The 22,473-nt window shown below is 46.7% G+C and overlaps 1 protein-coding gene across 2 annotated transcripts in view; it reads right to left on the minus strand.

The window, feature by feature from the left end:
* The window catches only part of PRKCZ (protein kinase C zeta), a 604,208-nt gene that overhangs the window by 442,736 nt on the left and 138,999 nt on the right, over positions 1-22,473 (minus strand). For both annotated transcript variants that reach the window (XM_069240998.1, XM_069240999.1), the window contains exon 4: positions 5,260-5,349. In XM_069240998.1, the coding sequence (XP_069097099.1) occupies positions 5,260-5,349 (90 nt within the window). The remainder of the gene's footprint in view (positions 1-5,259; positions 5,350-22,473) is intronic.

A 22,473-nucleotide genomic window follows, 5' to 3' on the forward strand; every position in this document is an offset into this window, starting at 1 on the left:
AAGCCACCGACGCCGCGTCCGGCGCCACATGTAACTTCGGCGCCGACGAAAGAGCAGCTGAAGCAGATGGACCCACCGGAGTCACAGGCCGAAATCCCGACGTCGACGGGATGGAAATCCCCGGGGCCAATCCTTCTGAAGCCACCGGAGCGGCCACCGGCGCCGACACTGGCGCCGAGCCCACGTTCCCAAACGGGAGAAAGGGCATAAAGGGTGCCGGCCGAAGAGGCGCAGGATCACCCAAAGAAAAGGCCAAAGGCCCAGCCGGAGCACCCCCTGGAGCCATCTGTTGGAAGATGGCATACATCGCATTCAAGAATGCGGAACTATCGGCTCCAGGGGTGGGAAAAGCCGGATACTGGGGTGCCTGTCTCGGAGGCGACCCCGACTCCGGCCTCGGCGTCTGCGCCGGAGAAAACACTTGAGGCTCCAATACCTCAATCACCGACGCCTGTCCAGGCGAAGTTGGTGACGCCGGAGAGGGCAACGGCGTCGAAGGATGCGGCGTCACCGTGGGGCTGACCTCCCATGTCTTTCGGCGCCGATCCGGAGACCTGGAACGAGCCTCCCTTGAATGACGCCGAGATTCTCTACGGCGCCGGGAGTCTCGATGACGCCGATGTTTTGGAGAAGACTTCTTGTGATGCTTCTCCTTTGACTTGGCCATAAACAGCTTCGCCTCACGTTCTTTAAGGGCCTTCGGATTCATGTGCTGACATGAATCACAAGTCGAGACGTCGTGGTCGGAGCTCAAACACCAAAGGCAATCGGAATGAGGATCCGTCACCGACATCTTGCCTCCACACTCACGACAAGGCTTAAATCCAGACTTTCTCTGCGACATTATTTCCACGGAGAAAGAGTACGCAGCAAGATATACACTGTAACCGCAAGAGTAACAGTTGCTCCCTCGAAGATAACCGTTTCGAATGCACGGAAAAAAGGGAACTGACGTCCGCACGTCGTCGAGGACCTCTTATTGCCTGTATGACGTCAGACGGCGTCGCGTGCGAGACAGTGACGTCCTCGTCGACGTGCAGAGACTAGTAAGAAGATTTCCGTAGAATGCTGGCGCCATGGGAGTATTCATGAGGTGAGGAATCCACAGGTAGTTGTATCCATCAGAATGAAAGCATTCAATGCAGTTTCACTTTCTATATTTATTGTGCATGAACATACAAGAATATCAACACAAAGAGGGCTGTGTTAACACTATTCGTCACAAAATCCACATATTTTAAATGTAATGTTAAAAGACATTTCTATAAATGTGTAATGGATATACTAGTGAAGCAGGAAAGAGGTATGATAGGAAGTGATAAAAATTGCATAAAAGTTTAAAATTAGTAGCCCAGAGCAAAGCAACTCAATTCTGTTGAGCGGAACTTGTACTTTTGTTCTACCTTCCGTTCCCTACTTTCTACTACGTCACTGGCATAAAAGAACAAACATTCCTGATAAGAAAAGGATATATTTCACCATGATTATGCAAGATACTTTCATATTTGTGGCACAAACTACAGCATAAGTACAACATTCATTCTGATGACTATTCTAAGGTCTGTATGGAGAAGTTCTCAGTAAGGTCATGTTTATAAACATTTGCACACACTAAAAATTGAGATGGCTGACTTCTATATTCGAAGCTTGCTGACCAAAGAATGGATACGTTAGTATTGCAGCATTTTGAACATGTAAAATAATTCGTTTTCATTTGGTGGCAATACGGTTTTCATTGGAATATTAACTTCATATTAACTTGCTCTGCACACTCACCCCTCTCCAAGAGCATCCGGCAATGTTATCCTTCAAACTCCTTTCTTTCGCAGACCTTAGTAACATCCACAATGCTCTCAAAGCCACATCCTATGAAAATGTCCTACCCTTCAATCAGGGGTGTGGAATTAACTAAATAACTGCTTGCCTATGGGACAGGTTGCTTCATCAATCTATTCGTCCTGTAAAACACACTCCACTTGTCCCTTTGTTGCCACACAGTGCAGCAATAAATTACAGCAGCGATCACATTATATAATAGCTTTGATAAAAGCCTCTCTTATTATGACAGGGCTCATACTATAGTAGGGTTTGAATTCTAGCAATTCCTGCATTTTGTCATCTTTCCACAGATGTTCATACTGGGGTTGGAGGTAGCGTTAAGCAATAGTTACAGGGTTGGAATGCGCTTTGGAATCTGTGCAAACCTACTAACTTGCATGTTTTAGGGGTTTTCACCAGCTTTTTCTCACAATGAGAAAGGTTGGAAATTTACTCCTGACAAGGGCAGAAATAAAACTTCTACCAGGTTTGGGGGAAAAAGTGGTTGGAGGGAAAGTGAACTTGTACACAGTCAACAGATTTTCACAGGAGCAAATCTACAAATGCATATTTGTTTGTGCCAAAATACAGTTCACAAATATTTTCTAAGAGTACGATTTCCTGGCCTACTTCTGTGAATTATTGTGAATTCATAAAAGCTGTAAATTGGAACTAAAGCAAGGGCATGTACAATGGGTGCACTTTTGTGCCTTTATTTAACTATTAGGCTCCTAATTAGTTCAGGACTTAACAAAGACCTTTTGTTTTTATTCAAAATCTCTATCTATACACTTGCTTCACTGTGAGTGACAGCATTCTGCTCTTTTACAAGGAGAGCAGTGGTACACATAGTAGTTTGTTTTGGTGCCAGAGACTACTGTGGCAATGTGTGAATTTTGAGACTCAATATTATTATTGCTTTTTGCCAGTGCTTGTAATGGTGAGGGCCCGGCAGCTCCCACAACAATAAAGGTTTACAAAACTCATATCAAAATAAGCTGCGCATTGATAAAACCAAAAGACTGACCACCAATTTCAGACCTATTAGCTTTGCTAGTGATTGTTTATTTTTGTGTTTCCCATTGTTGAAACTGGTAGCACTTCTTTTCCATGAGGAAAGTTTTTCAGGAATACCCGCATGCATCAACATATTTTAGTAGATGATGCTTAACGGAATGGTACCTAAAATTTCACACTAGTGTGGAAAAAAGTTTTTTTCTTAATTGTATTTTTGGTGAACATTTAATTGAAAAGCAAAGACTCGACAATGTTGTTTTCGAGCTTCTGCAAATATTTGCATTTAATCAGACAGCATTTTGGGAGCATTATATATAGCCTCATATTGTTTAACTTTACAAATGTGTGTACACATTCTTACACTGGGACCACTGTCAGCAGTGCAGTCCAAGCTTACAACATTTCCTTAGAGCGCTCACCCAAGAATAAAGACTGTGGGTTAATGAATCATAAATACAAGTTTGAACAGCATTAACATATGGATACAAATATTACTTTAGTGTCAGTCAATGTTCTTCCCTGATCCATAATGTGGTACTGTAAACTGGCAGCCAAGGGTTTTGTGCAGCAGGGGGTTGGGCCTACTTTTCCCAAGGACAAAATACATTTGAAAGGTTGTTGTCCCTACCCCAAACAATATATCCTCGGGAGTCCGGCTGTTGGAATTCCACACCGCTGCCTTCAATCCTTCATTAAAGCTTTCTATGGAGAAACTCTAAACCCGAACACTATTGTCAATGACTGCCTCAATCAAGGAATCTTCAAGGATGCTTTTAGGCAAGACAAGCTAGAAAACAAAGCAAAAATTGCTAGACCCGGTTGACCTCATCAATTATTGGCCCACCACTCACCAACAGACAGATTATTAAACAAGCAATCTAAGTACAACTTCAAGATCACGTCCACTTTAACCAATCTCCTACCTGAAAACCAACCAACTTCTGATCATGCTGCAATAAGAAAACCGCAACCATAGAAATTGTAGATGACACTCCTCTGATCACAGATAAAGGTGACCCCTAGTTTCTGATATCACTGGACATTTCAGACGCCTTTGATAGGGTTGCCCTTCCCACTCTCATCCACACCCTAAAATCTCAAATGGGATTCACTTGCAACATCCTTCAATGTGCCTCCTTTACACTAGTTTGTAGTTTGTTCATATGGGCACCTCTTTGACAGAGAAGTTCAGAGTCATCTGCTGAGTCCCCCTCGGTTCCACATACCCCACTGTAATTTCTTACCTCTACGTGGAGCCCCTTAGACTTTCATTCACCACAACAGCATCGAAATTCACCATTACACCAGCTGCCATCAACTTGAAAGTCTCCTCAGTTCCAGTTATCCAACATCTCATACAATGCAAGCACAGATATGCAGACTTTGTGCCGAAGGACATTTTGTTTTCTACACTGCAGATCCTAATTAAACAGCGCTGCAGTTGGGAGTGGTGAAATGCCTGTCGGCAGGTTGGGGGGCAAGCAGGGGCACCCAGCATACAAAAAAAACAGAAATCACCACAGGGCAAATACAGACATCGAAAGAGAGCTGTTTGCCGCAGCAGAGAAATCCTCACAGATCCCATGCACCTCATACAGACCTGGATGCCTAGCACCCATCAAATACAAACCGACAAAAACAGAATTCCTGCTACTCACCACAAAAACCAAGCAACTAGTCCAAGCCTACCCCAAAGACATGAAGGTGGATAGATTTGAACCCCAACCTTCACCTAAAGCCACATCATTCTAATTTCTCCTGGACACCAACTTTACCTTCAAGGATCACTTTGATATGAAAACCAAATAGCACTGTCTAATCTCTCGCTACAAAAGGGACAGAAGCAGTTCATCCCAAAAAGATACTTCACAACTGCTGTTCAAACCCTTCTAATTTGGCACCGGGTTTGCAGCAACATCCTGCTAAGTGGTCTCCAAGGAGTCACAATAGCTCTAATGATGGGCAACCTGCATTCTACAGCATACCTCATCATGGAGAAAGAAATGTGACAACAGCTTGCACTAGCATTCAAAACCAGGTTTATCATCTATAAAGTTCTCATGACAGCATTCCTTATACCTATGCACATATGGGCACTAAACTGTAGCAGCATCCAGTCTCATCTGCATTCAACAATTTCGTGAAAAGCTGCCTTTTTGGAGGCAGCAGTCTCTGCCAGCTGATAATGAGAATCCGTCACTATCTGCTGGTGCTGTCCCTTTATAGACACTGTCAAGAGGTATAAAATTGAACCACTCCTTAAGCGATTTCACTAGGATCTGTTTTTTTTAATTAAATATGTCCTATCAATATGAAGACTGTAAATACATAATACACAATTATTGTTGAATTTTACTTAGTTCTGATGGAAACATAGCAATTGCTATCTTGTGTTTTAAGTATAGTCTTTGGCAAAGAACTGACCGTGAATGAGGAGACGCTCTTCCCCATGCTGGCGATACAAGCGGAAAGCTTCTTCCAGCTCCATCTGAGAAGAAATGGTGCAAGGATCACCTAGGAAAGTGAGAGAAAAAATACTTCTGTGTTGTAATTTTTTATTGAGAAAAGTGTTTATTGAGAAAAGATAACAATGGACCTTGGATACGCTACAGTACAAAACAGTATACAAAATACAAATTGTAGCAGGATGGGGGAAGGGTGGAAGGGTGTGGGGAAAGGAGAGGAAAATGAGAAATAAAATGAGAAATATAAGGGGAGGGAGGATAAACGCACATTGCTTATGACATTAAAATAAATCTCAAATATGAAAAGCCCGACTTTGAGGCAATAGACACCTTGTTGTCCCGCTGAAAAGAGTAGAACTCAGACAGCCAATAGGATGGGGAGTGGAATATGGAAGAGAAGAGAAGCAGAGAATGACCCAGACTGGCGACAAAAGACAGTCAGCAGGGCAGAAGAAAGGGGGGGGGGGTGCAATTTCGTAGACGAGAGTGGAAACTGAAACAGGAAAGGCCCTGAATATGGCAAGGGGGGGGGGGGGGGGGGGGGAGTGAGTGGGGGGTGGGGGGAAGGACATATTGCTGTGGAGGAGGGAGAGAGTAAAAGAGGTGGAGAGAGAAATGAAAGAAAAGAGAGAGACGACAGGGAGAAAATAGGGGGAAGGAGGGAAGGGACATATGTCTGTTCAGAGACAAGAGGGGGCGAACATGGTAGGAGTCATCCCAAAGAAAAGGCGTTCATGTCTATAGGAATACTGCCAATTGGTCCTGCAAATTGTAACTGACACGTTCATGGGCTGCTGCCTGGACCATTGCCACAGCCCAGACCTCCAGCGAGGGCGGAGTGAGGGATTGCCAGTGGTGAAGAATGCAGATTTTGGCAGGTGCAAAGGCTGTGTGAAGTAGGTGGCGTTGTGGACGGGATAGATCCAGGGAGTCTCCCACATCATGTAAGGGAATTAGAGAGTGGGAAGGGGTGTCGTAAGTGTCATGGAGGGCCCCCAGGGCGGTCCCGACCACCGTCCAAAAGAGCTGGATCAAAGGCCCTTCACATAGGATGTGTGCGAGGTCGCAGCAGGTGGCCGGGCATCGCAGCAATTTGTATGGGGCAGTAAGCCTGCCCTATGCAGCTTCGCCGGGGACCAGTGGCAATCGTGAAGTGTCTTGAAGAGGCAGAATTTAAGGTGGGCTTCCCACATGCCCCTGTCCGGATCCTCCATGATACCCAGCCAGTCGTCCTCTTCAATTTCCATCTGCAGGCAGGATTCAATCAATCAGGGATTTGTAAAGCACGGCTTCTCACCCATGAGGGTCTCAAGGTGCTGGGGGAGGCAGAGAAGGGTGCTGAGGATGAGTCGAAGAGCCAGGTCATGAGGTCCTTCCAGAACTGTGACAGGGTGGGGGATTGCCTGAGGTGGATGTGGGGGGGGGGAGGGGTGTTCCAGGTCTTGGCGGCGATGTGGAAGAAGGATCTTCCTCCGACTGTGGTTTTCCGGATGAAGGGAACGCTGGCGAGGACCTGGTCGGCGGAGCCGTGTTGTGTGGTGGGAGTGTAGAAGGAGAGTCTGTGGTTGAGGTAGGCTGGTGCGGTGTCGTGTATGGACTTGTAGGTGTGGGTCATGAGCTTGAAGGCAATTCTCTTGTCGATAGGCAGCCAGTGTAGGTCTCTTAGAAGGGCGGAGGTGTGGTTGTGTCATGGGGCGTTCGTGAGGAGATGGGAGGAGGCGTTCTGGATGCGTTGTAGTCTTTTCCAGGTCTTGGCGGTGGTACCGGCGTAAAGTGCATTGCCGTAGTCGAGGCGGCTGCTGACAAGGGCCTGGGTGACTGTCCTTCTGGCTTCGGTGGGGATCCACTTGTAGATTTTTCGTAGCATGCGCAGGGTGTGGAAGCAACCCGATGAGACTGCGTTCACCTGTCGGTCCATTGAGAGCAATAAGTATAAAATGATGCCGAGGTTGGGGGCGAGGTCGATAGGGGTGTGGTCGGTGGGGGCGTTTACGAGGGCGGTGGGCCACCAGGACTCGTTCCAGGCAGAGGGTGTGGAGCAGAGGATGAGGACTTCTGGTTTGTCAGAGTTCAGTTTGAGGCAACTATCTTTCATCTAGGGTTTGCCATTTGTCATTTGATGGGCAAATTGTCAAGGAAAGGCTGCGAGAAAAGATGGCGTGTAATGACTTTGTAGAGACCCAACATCACATCCTTGAAGCGACCCGGGTTCCGAGATAGGACAGCATGGGCGAGGTCTGAAGGTACCATGGCCTGGCTCCCATGCATCGCTGCAGGCAGTGCTGCAGCTGTAGGTGTTGCCACACCTGTTAGGATAGGAGGCAGAATTCCTCCCAGAGGTGCCCGAACAACTTAAGGTCACCATCATCCAGGACCTGATCAATGTTGTGGATACCCACCGCAAGCCAATGTTCCCTGTGGAGGGTCTCACCCCCAATGTGCAGGGAGTCACTGTCCCATAGGTGGGCCCACGTGTGGCGGCGGGGGTGCACAACAAGAAGTCGATGTGCCCTGAGCTAGGCCCTGTGCATGGCTTGGAGTATCTGGTTGGTGGGAGAGGCTGAGGTGTGCTGTCCTTGTAGGGCGGGAAAGGTGGTCAAGGCCATGCTGACTGGAGAGTACCATTTGTTCAGTATTGACTCATTGCGGCAGGTCGGGTGTGTTCAGGGTGCATGTGTGCTAATTGCTATAGGTGGAGGGCCAAGGCATAGTGTTCCACCAATGGGAGCCCCCACACAATCGATGCACCATGATCTTAGCAGATGTCAGAGAGGGTCAGAAGGAGCCCGTCACAAAGGCTTGGATCCCTGCATCTGTAAGTCAGAGTGTCGTCAGGGAGCATGCCGAGGACACACATGAACAACAGCAGTGGAACCATCAGCACCATATGATTTAGGCCCACGAGGATCCCCAAATATGACATCAATCGAAAGGAGTAACCAAGAATAGCCGAACATATGGTGATGGCTGAGGGGGCAAGGCCTCGCTCTTGTCCCAATTCACCCAATATCTGGACAGGGATGCAAAATCGCCAAAGCCCTCCAATAAGGCCGGGAGGGATCGGCACAAGTCTGTCAGAGTAAGAAGGATATCGTCCCCATACAAGTAGAGTCTGGACACCCCCCACAAAGGGGTATCCCAGTGATAAGAGGTGACTGTCGGATGGTGGCCATTAGGGGTTCCATCGCCAATAGGAACAAAAGTGGCGAGAGCGGGCAGCTCTGCCGCATGCCCCTCGGGATCAGAAAGGGCTCCAACAAGAAGCCGTCGCAATTGACCTGTGCTGTGGGGCAATCATAATAACAAGCGAATCTTGGCAATAAATTGGTCTCCCAGTCGAAACTTACGCAAGGCTGCAAAAACGTACCCCCATTCTATGCGATCAAATGCCTTTTTGGTGTTGAGGGATAGAGCGAAAGCACTGTCTGGCAAATCCCCCTGCACCCCCCAATAGGGTGTGGACAGAGTGCAGAAATTGTTTCTAGAGGAGCGTCCTGTTATGAATCCCGCCTGGGTATGGTGTATCAAGGACGGAATGACCTTGCAGAGATGGACTGCTATCCCGGTTCAGGAGGAATATGGGTCTATAGCTGCCACACAAGAGGGAATCCCGACTCGGTTTAGGGAGGACCACTATCACTGCCTTGTTGGAGATAGAGCCCAGGGAGCCTGCCTGGCCAGCCTTCTGAAAGGTGGTGTGTAGGGAGTCAATGACCTCCTCCCCAGCCCATTTATAAAATTCAACGGGGAAACCGTCCTCCACGGGGGCTATATCATATGGGAGCTTAGATAACTTGTGCTATCTCGGCCTTACTGATCTCACCATCCAGCAGGGCCTGGCCCTCGTCCGAAAGACTGGGGAGTTGTACACCCTCCAGAAAGACCTCCATCTTTCTGGTGTTCGCCGCCAACTCCGGGGTGTATAGCTCTCGATAAAACGCTTCAAACTTTTGGACAGTGTCCTGAGGAGGGGTGAGGATCTCACCGCTCGAGAAGTGAATGACATGAATTGCCTGCAATGCCTCAGGTTGGCGCAGTTGAGCCTCCAAGAGCCATCCTGCCTTCTCCCCCTGTTCGCAATTATGTCTCTTCAGCCGCTGCAGAGCGTATTCAGCCTTGGACGTGTACAGTTCGTTGAGAGGTATGCCGGCTCGTTCCAGACGGCATTGCACAAGATGCGAGGGACAGCCAATGTGCAGTCAAGTAAGGTAGGCAATGTCGCCGGGCAGTTCTTTCTGGTGAGCTGCTCTCTGTTAGAGAGTGCGGCATCGGGCATCAGTTGATCCCGAATGGTCACTTTCTAGGCCGAGAGACCCTCTGGGAAGATGCGCAGATCCTATGGGTCAAAGAAATCCTTCGACATTTTGGTGATTTTGGTAATCCTTCGACATTATCCACATCTGGGCTAGCTCAAACAAACCATACTTTATGTCCATTTGACGGAGTTAGTCCGGAGGAACAAGAAATCTTTGTGCCAGTCATTGGTCTCTTGCGAAAAGTCTGCGTCTATGCGAATCTCATGCCCCTCATGTCGGTAGGGGCCATGAGAGTGGCCCACGGTGAGGAGCTGCCACGCCTGCTTGTGGTGCAGGAAACAGGCGATGATGGGACGGGGCCCCATAGGGCCGTTTGGGCACATCGGACCAATGCAGTGTACTCACTTGAACTCCAGAGGGGAAATCGAAGATAAGGCTTGTGAGGGTGTGTAGGAAGTTGGCTCTGTATGTGCTATTTCAAAGTAAGGAATAGCATGCACAGAGTCCAAGGGTTCCCCTTAGAGGTAAAATAGTGGTAAAAAGAGATAATACTAATGCTCTATTTTGTGGTAGTGTGGTCGAGCAGTAGGCTTATCCAAGGAGTAGTGTTAAGCATTTGTTGTACATACACACAGAGACAAATCCAGCCAATAGGTTTTTGTTATAGAAAAATATCTTTTCTTAGTTTATTTTAAGAACCACAGGTTCAAATTTAACATGTAATATCTTGTTCGAAAGGTATTGCAGGTAAGTACTTTAGGAACTTCAAATCATAAAAATTGCATGTATACTTTTCAAGTTATTGACAAATAGCTGTTTTAAAAGTGGACACTTAGTGCAATTTTCACAGTTCCTGGGGGAGGTAAGTTTTTGTTAGTTTTACCAGGTAAGTAGGACACTTACAGGGTTCAGTTCTTGGTCCAAGGTAGCCCACCGTTGGGGGTTCAGAGCAACCCCAAAGTCACCACACCAGCAGCTCAGGGCCGGTCAGGTGCAGAGTTCAAAGTGGTGCCCAAAACACATAGGCTAGAATGGAGAGAAGGGGGTGCCCCGGTTCCGGTCTGCTTGCAGGTAAGTACCCGCGTCTTCGGAGGGCAGACCAGAGGGGTTTTGTAGGGCACCGGGGGGGACACAAGCCCACACAGAAATTTCACCCTCAGCAGCGCGGGGGCGGCCGGGTGCAGTGTAGGAACAGGCGTCGGGTTCGCAATGTTAGTCTATGAGAGATCTCGGGATCTCTTCAGCGCTGCAGGCAGGCAAGGGGGGGATTCCTCGGGGAAACCTCCACTTGGGTAAGGGAGAGGGACTCCTGGGGGTCACTTCTCCAGTGAAAGTCCGGTCCTTCAGGTCCTGGGGGCTGCGGGTGCAGGGTCTCTCCCAGGCGTCGGGACTTTGGATTCAAAGAGTCGCGGTCAGGGGAAGCCTCGGGATTCCCTCTGCAGGCGGCGCTGTGGGGGCTCAGGGGGGACAGGTTTTGGTACTCACAGTATCAGAGTAGTCCTGGGGGCCCTCCTGAGGTGTCGGGTCTCCACCAGCCGAGTCAGGGTCGCCGGGTGCAGTGTTGCAAGTCTCACGCTTCTTGCGGGGAGCTTGCAGGGTTCTTTAAAGCTGCTGGAAACAAAGTTGCAGCCTTTCTTGGAGCAGGTCCGCTGTCCTCGGGAGTTTCTTGTCTTTTCGAAGCAGGGGCAGTCCTCAGAGGATGTCGAGGTCGCTGGTCCCTTTGGAAGGCGTCGCTGGAGCAGGATCTTTGGAAGGCAGGAGACAGGCCGGTGAGTTTCTGGAGCCAAGGCAGTTGTCGTCTTCTGGTCTTCCGCTGCAGGGGTTTTCAGCTGGGCAGTCCTTCTTCTTGTAGTTGCAGGAATCTAATTTTCTAGGGTTCAGGGTAGCCCTTAAATACTAAATTTAAGGGCGTGTTTAGGTCTGGGGGGTTAGTAGCCAATGGCTACTAGCCCTGAGGGTGGGTACACCCTTTTTGTGCCTCCTCCCAAGGGGAGGGGGTCACAATCCTAACCCTATTGGGGGAATCCTCCATCTGCAAGATGGAGGATTTCTAAAAGTTAGAGTCACCTCAGCTCAGGACACCTTAGGGGCTGTCCTGACTGGCCAGTGACTCCTCCTTGTTTTTCTCATTATTTTCTCCGGCCTTGCCGCCAAAAGTGGGGCCTGGCCGGAGGGGGCGGGCAACTCCACTAGCTGGAGTGTCCTGCTGGGTTGGCACAAAGGAGGTGAGCCTTTGAGGCTCACCGCCAGGTGTGACAATTCCTGCCTGGGGGAGGTGTTAGCATCTCCACCCAGTGCAGGCTTTGTTACTGGCCTCAGAGTGACAAAGGCACTCTCCCCATGGGGCCAGCAACATGTCTCGGTTTGTGGCAGGCTGCTAAAACTAGTCAGCCTACACAGATAGTCGGTTAAGTTTCAGGGGGCACCTCTAAGGTGCCCTCTGGGGTGTATTTTACAATAAAATGTACACTGGCATCAGTGTGCATTTATTGTGCTGAGAAGTTTGATACCAAACTTCCCAGTTTTCAGTGTAGCCATTATGGTGCTGTGGAGTTCGTGTTTGACAAACTCCCAGACCATATACTCTTATGGCTACCCTGCACTTACAATGTCTAAGGTTTTGTTTAGACACTGTAGGGGCACAGTGCTCATGCACTGGTACCCTCACCTATGGTATAGTGCACCCTGCCTTAGGGCTGTAAGGCCTGCTAGAGGGGTGTCTTACCTATACTGCATAGGCAGTGAGAGGCTGGCATGGCACCCTGAGGGGAGTGCCATGTCGACTTACTCATTTTGTTCTCACTAGCACACACAGGCTTGTAAGCAGTGTGTCTGTGCTGAGTGAGGGGTCTCTAGGGTGGCATAAGACATGCTGCAGCCCTTAGAGACCTTCCTTGGCATCAGGGCCCTTGGTACTAGAAGTACCAGTTACAAGGGACTTATCTGAATGCCAGGGTGTGCCAATTGTGGATACAATGGTACATTTTAGGTGAAGGAACACTGGTGCTGGGGCCTGGTTAGCAGGGTCCCAGCACACTTCTCAGTCAAGTCAGCATCAGTATCAGGCAAAAAGTGGGGGGGTAACTGCAACAGGGAGCCATTTCTTTACAGGGTGTCCCTAAAGAAGCCTTTGACATCTGGTCCCTCCGTACATTCCCAAAAGCTTAAGAAGCTGACACTGTCTCAGCAGCTTCTGTCTTCTAGGTAGATGACTTTTCTGCAGAGGAATAAGAGTTCCTAGTCCCGCGCCAGGATGGTGTAGAGACTATCTTCCACCATTGTGACGCGATGTTCCAAGCCTGCCGCTCGGTTCTGGAATCCCGCTATGTCCGATCACATGGCTTTGTTGTCGGCTGTAAGTGCCGAGATGTTGGAGTCCATCCCTTCCAGTTGGCCACCCACTGCCTTAACTTCCTGGAGGATACGCTCCATTGTGGTGTCCTGCGCTGAATCAGCAGAGGTCCCAGGCTGGCCTGTAGCTGGCATTCTCCATGCGGTGGCCATGGTGCGGGCCACTCACCAGTAGTCTCTCCATTCCCGCTCGGGCCACTCACTTGGTTCACGCAGCTTCTGTAAGTTGCTGGGGCCTCTGGCCTAAAGGTGTAGAAGGCGATAGCTGGAAGGTGTGGACACGTTTCGTCACCAAACAGGCCCCTGCGGATAGCCTGAGATCTGTGGCAAACCATGCCGATCAGGGCAAGCGCTGTGGGCAGAAATCTGGTCCCTATGCAGTTGCCAATGATTTTGTTGTCGCTGGCCCAGCTCAGGAGAGGGGACGCAGAAGGCGTGGGCCCAGAGCCAGGTATGGAGAGGGCCTGGGGAGCGATGCTGTGTCACTTCACAGTCAGCATCTGGGCAGGAGCAGAGATTGCGTCACTTCACTTGTGCGATTCACAAGAGGCCGTCCGTGTCTGCCAACTCTCGTGTGATCGACTGTGGGTGTTGAGGGCCCTCCTTGGGCCACTCTAGTGGAGGAGCAGACATCGGAGGCAGAGACGGGGCTCCTGCTGCCCCCTATTGGTGCAGATGGTCCCAACCCTTGGTCTCATCAGCAGGGGGGAGGAGGCCTGGGAAGAGATAGTGGTAGTCCCCTGGAAGCATTGTCCGGTCTCAGGCAGCTTCCTCTCCCGATTGGTATCGGCGCCAGCCGACAATCAGGGATCACAGACACAGGAGTTGGCAGCCGCCGGCAGTCTCAACTTTAGGCCGCTGTTCCTCCTGGCCTCCTAGGATCAGTGTAACCGATGGTGGTGGCCAAAGTAGGTCACTGTTGAGGGTGCCGCCCTCCAGCCTCCAGTCCGTGGCCCGAGTCCAAGGGGTGTCTCTAGGGCTCAACTGCATGCCCATGCTGTTTGTAGGGTTTGCTGCTTCCATCGCGTGCCAGCTGGTGCAAGGAGCTCCAGAATCACGCAGCCATCATTGCTGGTGGCCAGACCACACCCCATCCAAGAAATACTTTTGAATAATATTACTAATAATAAGTTGTTGATCATGATGAACTATAGATTCTGATGATATCTGAATTACAAAATAAAAATGTGGTTCAATTTCTATTAAGAATGGCTACAAAGAGAAATAAAACTTTTTTTAAAAAAAATCAGATAAAGCTCAACATATGGATTTCTCTTTTTACATTGATCCAAATAATATTACATGGATATACTGTGTGAAACCTCAAAGCAAAATTGTAAAGTATCTAATCTTTCAAACTGGAAAAGCACTGAAATTAAAGATAATGATAACAGCATTTGCGAATCACTGTTTCCTATTAGAGGTGTGAGAGCAGCTTGTCTTACTTCTGTTGTACTTACCAATTCATAAGTGCAGTGTTGAAAGCTTTTGGTGCAGAATCCAGCTGATATCCTGCTCCTCATTATGGTCAGGCTTGATAGAGCACCTGTCACCAGACAATAATGTGAGCACCACTGGAGAGGTGCTTTGGCTCCACCCACATGTTGGGAGCCACGAGTGCATGTTTTGATTGGGGGAAGATGTACGCTTCCACAAAAAAGTGCTTGCCTTTCACACAGATGTGATAATTTTATATATCCAGCTGCCTGAGCTCAAACTTTCAGGGGCACACAAATGACACTGTAATGCTATTAAAGTGTCTTAGACACCTAGATAATTTATGCTGGTTTTGTCTGGCAAAAGCAGAGATGAGAGGAGGGCACTCATTAACTTACATGGAAGTTTAAGTCTGGCATGACAGTGCAACTGGCAATAACCTTTTAACCTATACCAATATTATTCTACATGTCTTTGCATTCAAGCCAATACATATAAATTCCCATGCATTTTACTTGCAATGTTTCACACTGCCGTACAGCACTCCTTTAAAGTCAGACCTTGCCAATGCTTGCAATGGTTTTTCATTCTGACCAACCGGATACAAGTGTCTTGCACAGGAAAGGGTATCACACCCTCCACCCCCACATTATTTTATATTTTGATTACCTGCTTAATACTAACCCCTGGTGTGAGAAAGGAGACCACCAAAGTAATGCTGCTTTTAACACAGATAACTTCCATCTCCCTGATCAGGCTATTACATCACAAAAAGTCGTTGGAGGTTATCAGTGGTCAAGTGATAAGGCCTTAATACATACCCCATTAAATGGGGAGACTTCCTGCTGTCTTTCACTAGTGTACTCTGTCATAACTGGGCATCTTATTCCCACTAAGTGAGAAAAAGGGTATTGAAGGGAGATGAGAAATGGGGTACTCCACTATAAATGTCCATGTGGTGGGGATCGGCGGTACAGAGGACTCTGGGCCGTATGTAGAGAGGGAAGTTTTTATTTCTTTATAAAGTTGAAACAATAAGTAATGGCCGTTAATGTGGTAACAAAAATCTGATAGCAACAGTTCCAGTTGGCTCCTTCTTTTCCTAATGTCTCTGTTCTTTTCTTCTCCTTTAGGTCTCTTGGGTGGTGTTGGGTCGCGTAACTTCCCAGTTGGAACAGAAAACAAAACACAGGAGCGAAAACAAAAGGTAAGTGGTTTTGTGGGGTTCTGGCGTTTTTAGTGTGAAAACATGCAGGAGGGAGGGAAACTAGTGAGATAGAGGAGGAGAGGTATAGAGGTATGCCCGGTAGTGAGGGGTGGAGGGTTTGATGCACTTGTGACAATTCTCTTTTCCGTGCTCAGCCCAAGTTGTCACCCGTTTTAGTTTCGTTCTCCGTGACCCCCCCTTTCTCAATCCCAACCCTCGTCTCTTTGCCTCCTCCCCCCTTTTTCCCAATAGTAGAAATAGGTTGCCGCCGTCCTTGTAACAAGGACCGTACATTGTTAAGCCACGACCCTCCAGGGTCGTGGCGGAAAATGCTCTTGTCCGAGTCTCGGCTCCTCTGCTCGCAATCTCCCCGGTATGCTGGAATCTCCTCTGGTCGGGTTCCCGGCTCCTCTGCTCGCGGCGTCTTTTCTTCCTCCGTTGTCAGTCTCGTCCCCCAAGAGAACTCCTCCTCCTCTCCTGGAGTCCGTCATCTGTTTTGAAGGTGGAACCCGGAAATCCGGGTTCGAAGTGCCCGAAGGCGTTCTCATGTCTCCATGGAAACGCGCGAGAGCTCCGAGCGAGGCGCGCGAAAAGTGCCAGTCCGAGGAGCTGCAGGACGCAGTCGAGGAGACCCGTCTACAGTCCACTTCTTCCAAATCTACATAGTCCCAAGACTGGAGGATGCTTCTTAAGGACATTGGTAGCCAGAAAGTATCCTGCCTTCCCTTTTCTACAAGCCTACCTGAACTGTTGTCACTTCGCTCTGCACCCTGCATCAAACAAGCCTGGATTAGTGTAATTAGTTTGGAATACACATCTGTCTCAATGCAGCAAGACCGTCCCTGCATCAAGCTTATTCCAACAGATAAGTCAGATAACAGAAATTAAACACTTTGACAATAACTGTAGTCAAGTGCATTCCAGTATAATATACCTTCATAAAGCAAGTTGTATGCAAATCCACACGTGTCAAGCTTGAACGAGAAAGAATTGTCACAGTCACTAACTGGCTGAAGGATGTCTAGGTCAAATACTCATGCTTAGTGGTTATTAAAGGGTGTCTTCTATCAGTAAGGGAACCCAAGCAATATTGCACATGTTGGTATACCAGTAAATAGTTGAGCTTTACTATAACAACAGCAAGGTAATGTTAACAAGAAAAAAAACACAATGGATGGTGTTTTAGCTACAGCCAAAAATCAAATCATGGTTTATTTGTTCTTGGGCTGCAGTTTTGTGAAGATATGTCTGACTCCCAAATAATTTCCAAATTTCTCCAGGATATTAAAAAGGGACTGAAGATTAGCTAACAATTGTGTTCATTATAACTTGGGGAAGTGATATAGACTCAGACCCGGCTTCTGAGAATGTAGATCTTCAAGTAGGTGCAGTAATCGGAGGGGCCAAAGCAAGACCTAACAAAAACACAAAACCTGCTTGGCAAGACACGAGCTACCGGCACCTTCTGGTCGCACAGGAATTCTAGTAGATTCTATAAAAGCTTGGCAATCTAATGACACAATGCATACAGGAACCTTTCCCTACTATCTACAGGCAGAGCATCCCTTAAGGACCCTTCCTCCTGACAGCCTCTGTGAATCATTGTTAATTTTATCAAGGGCACACCTCTGTGAAGTGGGTACGGTGGAAGCAGAGACGGAGCCAAGGTAAGTATAATTCTTCTTTTATTAGAAGTGCCAGTAAGATAAAAAGGGAACAGATCTCCACCCCAACGCGTCCAGGCTCAACTGACATAAGAAGGATTCTAGCGTCCTAGACACTAGAATCCCTTTGTGTCACCGGTCTCTACATTCTATAAAAGAATGTGCATACGCACACAACACATCCCCTTCCCTTAATTTAACATAAATAACTAAGAAACAAAATAGATAAAACAACAAAAACAAAACTATATAGTGATAAAATATAAGAGGAGGAAGTTCCCATCAAGAGTATCCGGAGTCTGTGTCGGAGGCAGCACTATGCCCTAACACATAATTCTTCAACCAACCTGGACGAGTTACTTTCCTCTTCTCCCTTTGCATCGCACCTTCCACATCAAAATCATCATCACTACCATCACACACTACATCACTCCCACCTTCACTATCGTTGGAACAATGTTGGGTCGCAGAAAAAGAGCAATCACCCTCCACAGAAGTTCTCATATCCATTAACCCATCTTCTAACCAATCAGACCTTTCTCCCTCATTCCTAAGACCCACATTTTCCTGCATAATACATTGCCTATTGTTAAATAAGGCGACACATTTAAGATTCCAGACCCGACCATCACTCAATCTAACAGCATTATGCAACACTTCCCCCACTTGTTCTGGTTCAAAATATTGGCTCTCATTCTTCTTAACTTTATAAGGCTTCTTAACACGTACTCAATCACCAACAGCAATTTTGACAGGTTTCACATGATGAGACTGGTCATATACATCTTGTTTTTTTCTTGCAATTTATCCAAATTATCCCTCACCAATTCCAGTGACCAATGCTCCACACCAGCATCACACAACCATGCAGGATTATGCTTACCCCTGGGTTTTCTTCATCCCATAATGACGAACAGACTCAAACCTGTTGTAGGATTTTCAGTAATCCTGTAAGCCCACACCGCTTTGAACACATCTGTGTGTGAATCACCTTTACTCATAGAGGTTTGAATTACATTCTTCACGACCCTATCGAATCTCTCAACAGTACCATTGCCACTGGGATTGTACAAAGACGTAGTTTTGTGTTTGATTCCCAACCTTTCAAAATACACCTTAGCAGCACTTGAAACAAATTGCACACCGTTATCACTCAACAACTTCATAGGAATTCCTTCCGACAAAATCACTTTGTCCATAAACTCCAGCACAGAAGCTGTGTCCGCACTCTCTATTATACCAATTTCTGACCATTTAGAAAATAGGTCAATAAGAACAACCACACTTGCTCATCATCAACAGGACCAAACAAATCAACAGCAACACACTCCCAAGGTTGCTTGGGCAATAAAGTTTGATCCATAGGTGGTCTCAAAGTACACAAACTTTTGTCCGCTGAGGAACACACTTCACAGGATCTTACAAACCTTTCTACCGCTTTATCCACTCCAGGCCACCAAAATAAATCCTTAACTACAGATTTAGTACGAACAATGCCAAAATGGCCTTCATGGCACAGATCCAAAACAACACCTTTCATACCACATGGAGGAATGATTTTATTCCCTCTCAGGATGAAGCTTCCCTCAACAGAAAGTTCATGCCTAACCTCCCAGAAGTGTTTACTCCGCTTTGTAAGTAGGTCTTTCCTAGCCCAAGCACATGCTAGAGCCTCCTTTTCAATGACTGAGTAATTCTCCTCTGAGGGCGATAGTGATCTGGAAGCAAACAATATTATTCTCTCCCTTCCATCTCTTCCTTTCTGGGATAAAACGGCTCCTAAACCCTTATTGCTAGCATCTATAGTCACCACGGTATCCAATTCAGGGTCAAAACTTCCTAAATTCGCAAACGTGCTCAAATCATCCTTTACGCTTGCAAATTCCCGTTCGCATACATCACTCAAAATAAAATGAGCATTCTTTTTAAGAAGTAGCCTCAAATTGTAAACTTTTCCTGCAAAATTTGGGATAAATTTCGCACAAAATTCCACCATCACCCAAAAACTATCTTACTTCTTCCTTTGTAGTGGGGGTCGCTGCATTAACAATGGCACTAACCAATGACGCTTTCGGTTTCACTCCATCGCCACTGATTTCATGCCCCAAATACTCCACACTCCTCCTGGCAAACTTACACTTGCTCAATTCCACAGTCAAGACTTAACTCTCCAACACCCCCAAAAAATGTCCTAACCGCTCATCATGCATCTTCCGATCATGCCCAAACACCAAAATGTCATCTTGGAAACACATAACTCCTAAGGATTTTCCAAATAACTTATACATTAATCTTTGAAAAAGTGCAGCTGCAGACGCTAGTCCAAAAGGCCTCCTTTTGTACTGGTAATAACCAAAAGGTGTGATGAAAGCTGTCAGTTTCCTAGATTCAGTTCTCAAAGGGATCTGGTGATAAGCAGCCGATAAATCAATTGTGGAGAACCAATTTGCACCTTTAAGATTTGAAACCATTTCGGTGATTTTTGGTAATGGAAATCGGTCGATCACAATATTTTCATTCAAATATCTTAAATCGACGCATAAGCGGATCTTCCCATTGCTACGTGGAGCAATAACCACTGGTGATAACCATTCTGCACTTTCTATAGGTTCAATGACGTCCATCCTTACCAGTTTTTCCAATTCTTTCGAAAATTCATCCCTTATCATCAAGGGTTCCAATCTCACCTTATGAATTTTTGGTATAGCATTCTTCTTTAATACTATTTCATGCTCAAAACCAACCAATTTCCCTAACAGTTTTCCAAAGACCCTGGGAAATCTTCTTTCCATTTCCGTAGCCAGAGAATACCCATCACTTACTATCAACACTTTTTCATTGCTATTGGGGGTCTAAGATCACATGAAGCTGTCCCTGATCTTTCCATCCAAGGACTGATGGCCCCTTTTTGGACACAGACAATTTTCCTCTAGCACAACTATTTTTGAAGGCGAATATGAGCCATCTAAAACCTATGAGGTCAATCTTGTCTCCTGTATAGCTCTCAGGCTGAACGTCTGGTTTTCAAAGTTGTCCGCCTAATTTATTCACGAATGTCTTATCCCATACTTCTTCATTCACAATTGTGAAAGGTGAGCCAGAGTCAGCATACATAGTAATTGGAATTCCACCTATCTCCATATCACACATTGGTTTCCCTTTGGTCTCTGCATCTGTTATGTTCAAGCTAAAGCTTCCATCCTCAGTAATATCTTTAGACTCAGAGGAATATTCTTCGTGCTCAATTCCTATGTGAGCATTACCATCCAATATGCACTTGACCATCTTCTTTTTATTTCTGCAGACCTTCGCAAAATGGCCCACAATACCACATTTACTACATTTCAGTTTCAAGGCTGGACACGTTTTAGCGTATGCTAAAAGCTCCTTGCTGTCACACCTATAACACCTTCTCTCACCATCGCTACTTTGTGATGTTTTCTGTTCCTTCACTGTTCTACGATTGTTTATTTTGTAGACATTGTCAAAGCTCCTCTCAGTCGATTTCAATTCTGAAACACACCTTTCTGAAATTTCCGCCTTCCTTACAATAGCCACAATTTCCTCCAACGGGGAATCGCCATTAATCCTTAACCTCTCCTGAATGGATTGATTGTTGCTATGCATAACCACTTGATCCCTTATCAGATCATCTTGTATTGGACCAAACTTACAATCAAGGGCCAATTTCTTTAAGTCTACTACATAATCATCTACAGATTCTCCCTTCTCTTGTTTTCTTTGAAATAACTTGTAACGAATAATTCTAATACAAACTTTGGGTGCAAAGTATTTATCAAGATCTTGCATAGCAACACCAAAAACGCATGCGTCTCCACTTATACAGCTCTTCTGCATTTTGTTGTACGTTTTCAAACCTATTGGTCCCAATGAATGTAGTAAGAGTCTTTTCTTCTGTTCTGCAGGCATTTTATGTTCGAGATTAATGGCCCCTATATAGTTCAGGAAATAGTCTTTCCATTCTGTCCATTTAACTGGTGGGGTATTCCCTGCAGCCCAAAATGCTTGTGGAGGAACAATAGTAAAAGTAGGCTGCGCCATGTCACCCACACTTAGATGCACCGATCCAATAATATTTATTAATACTGGCTTGAGGAGTAACTTCCTAGACCTGTTCCCTTCTTGGTTGAAAGTTATTTACTTTTTCCTTTTATTTTTTTTATTTTTTATTTTTTTTAAATAGTTCTGTTGCTTGTTCCTTATTGTTGCTTTTATTCCCATGAGGAATATATAATCAGTAATGCTCGTTGCCTAGGGGACGCTTGATCACCTGGCTTGAACACAGCAAGCAGCCGAAACAACGTGCAGAGCGTGCAGAGCATCTCTAGTTTCCTAGGAGACACTCTGCTTGAAGCTCTACGAGAAGCTGGGACGCACGCAATGTTTCCGTTCCTACGGAAACGTGCTAATCTTGAAGAGGTGCGTCTCGAATACGTCTCGTTGCCTAGGAGATGACACGCGACTAAGCAATGTGCGTTGGGCAGCTCGTGAAGTGCCAACGGTTTGCGCTCAGGCGCGTTGATGCGTTATGTCGGCAAAACGAACCAATGTCCGCCTCAATAAAAATACATTTGGACAACCTATTCGACGACGATCCAGCAGTGGGAGCCCATCCAGAATTTAATCTCTACGAAGGCCGAAGTAACTACGAAGGCTGAAGTAACTACGAAGGCCGAAGTAACAGCAGCTTGTGCTTTCACCACCCTCATCGCCAGATTGAAGTGGGTACGGTGGAAGCAGAGACGGAGCCAAGGTAAGTATAATTCTTCTTTTCTTAGAAGTGCCAGTAAGATAAAAAGGGAACAGGTCTACACCCCGACGCGTCCAGGCTCAAATGACACAAGAAGGATTCTAGCGTTGTAGACACTAGAACCCCTTCGTGTCACCAGCCTCTACATTCTATAAAAGAATGTGCATACGCACACAACACTCTATGACTGGACCAATCAAATGGATTACATATACACATCAACAGGTCTATCTGAGGGATGGAAAAAGGTAAGACCACCCTCCGGTAAAAAAGCATCAAGAAGTAGTTGAAGTCAACGCAGGTGGAATGTCCCTAGGCTTAGCCCACAAAAAGGCTCGAAGTTGTCTTTATGTTAAGATGCATTATTCACTGCAGAAGCTACAGTATAGAAAGGGTAAGCTGCCAGGTCCACAGTTCGTAATTGCGAAAAGAGTGCCAAGGGTGCCTGAAAATTAGGAATGTCTATCCTATTTGTCCCAACATTCTC

Source organism: Pleurodeles waltl, chromosome 6 (assembly GCF_031143425.1).
Source record: "Pleurodeles waltl isolate 20211129_DDA chromosome 6, aPleWal1.hap1.20221129, whole genome shotgun sequence".
NCBI classification, from domain to species: domain Eukaryota; kingdom Metazoa; phylum Chordata; class Amphibia; order Caudata; family Salamandridae; genus Pleurodeles; species Pleurodeles waltl.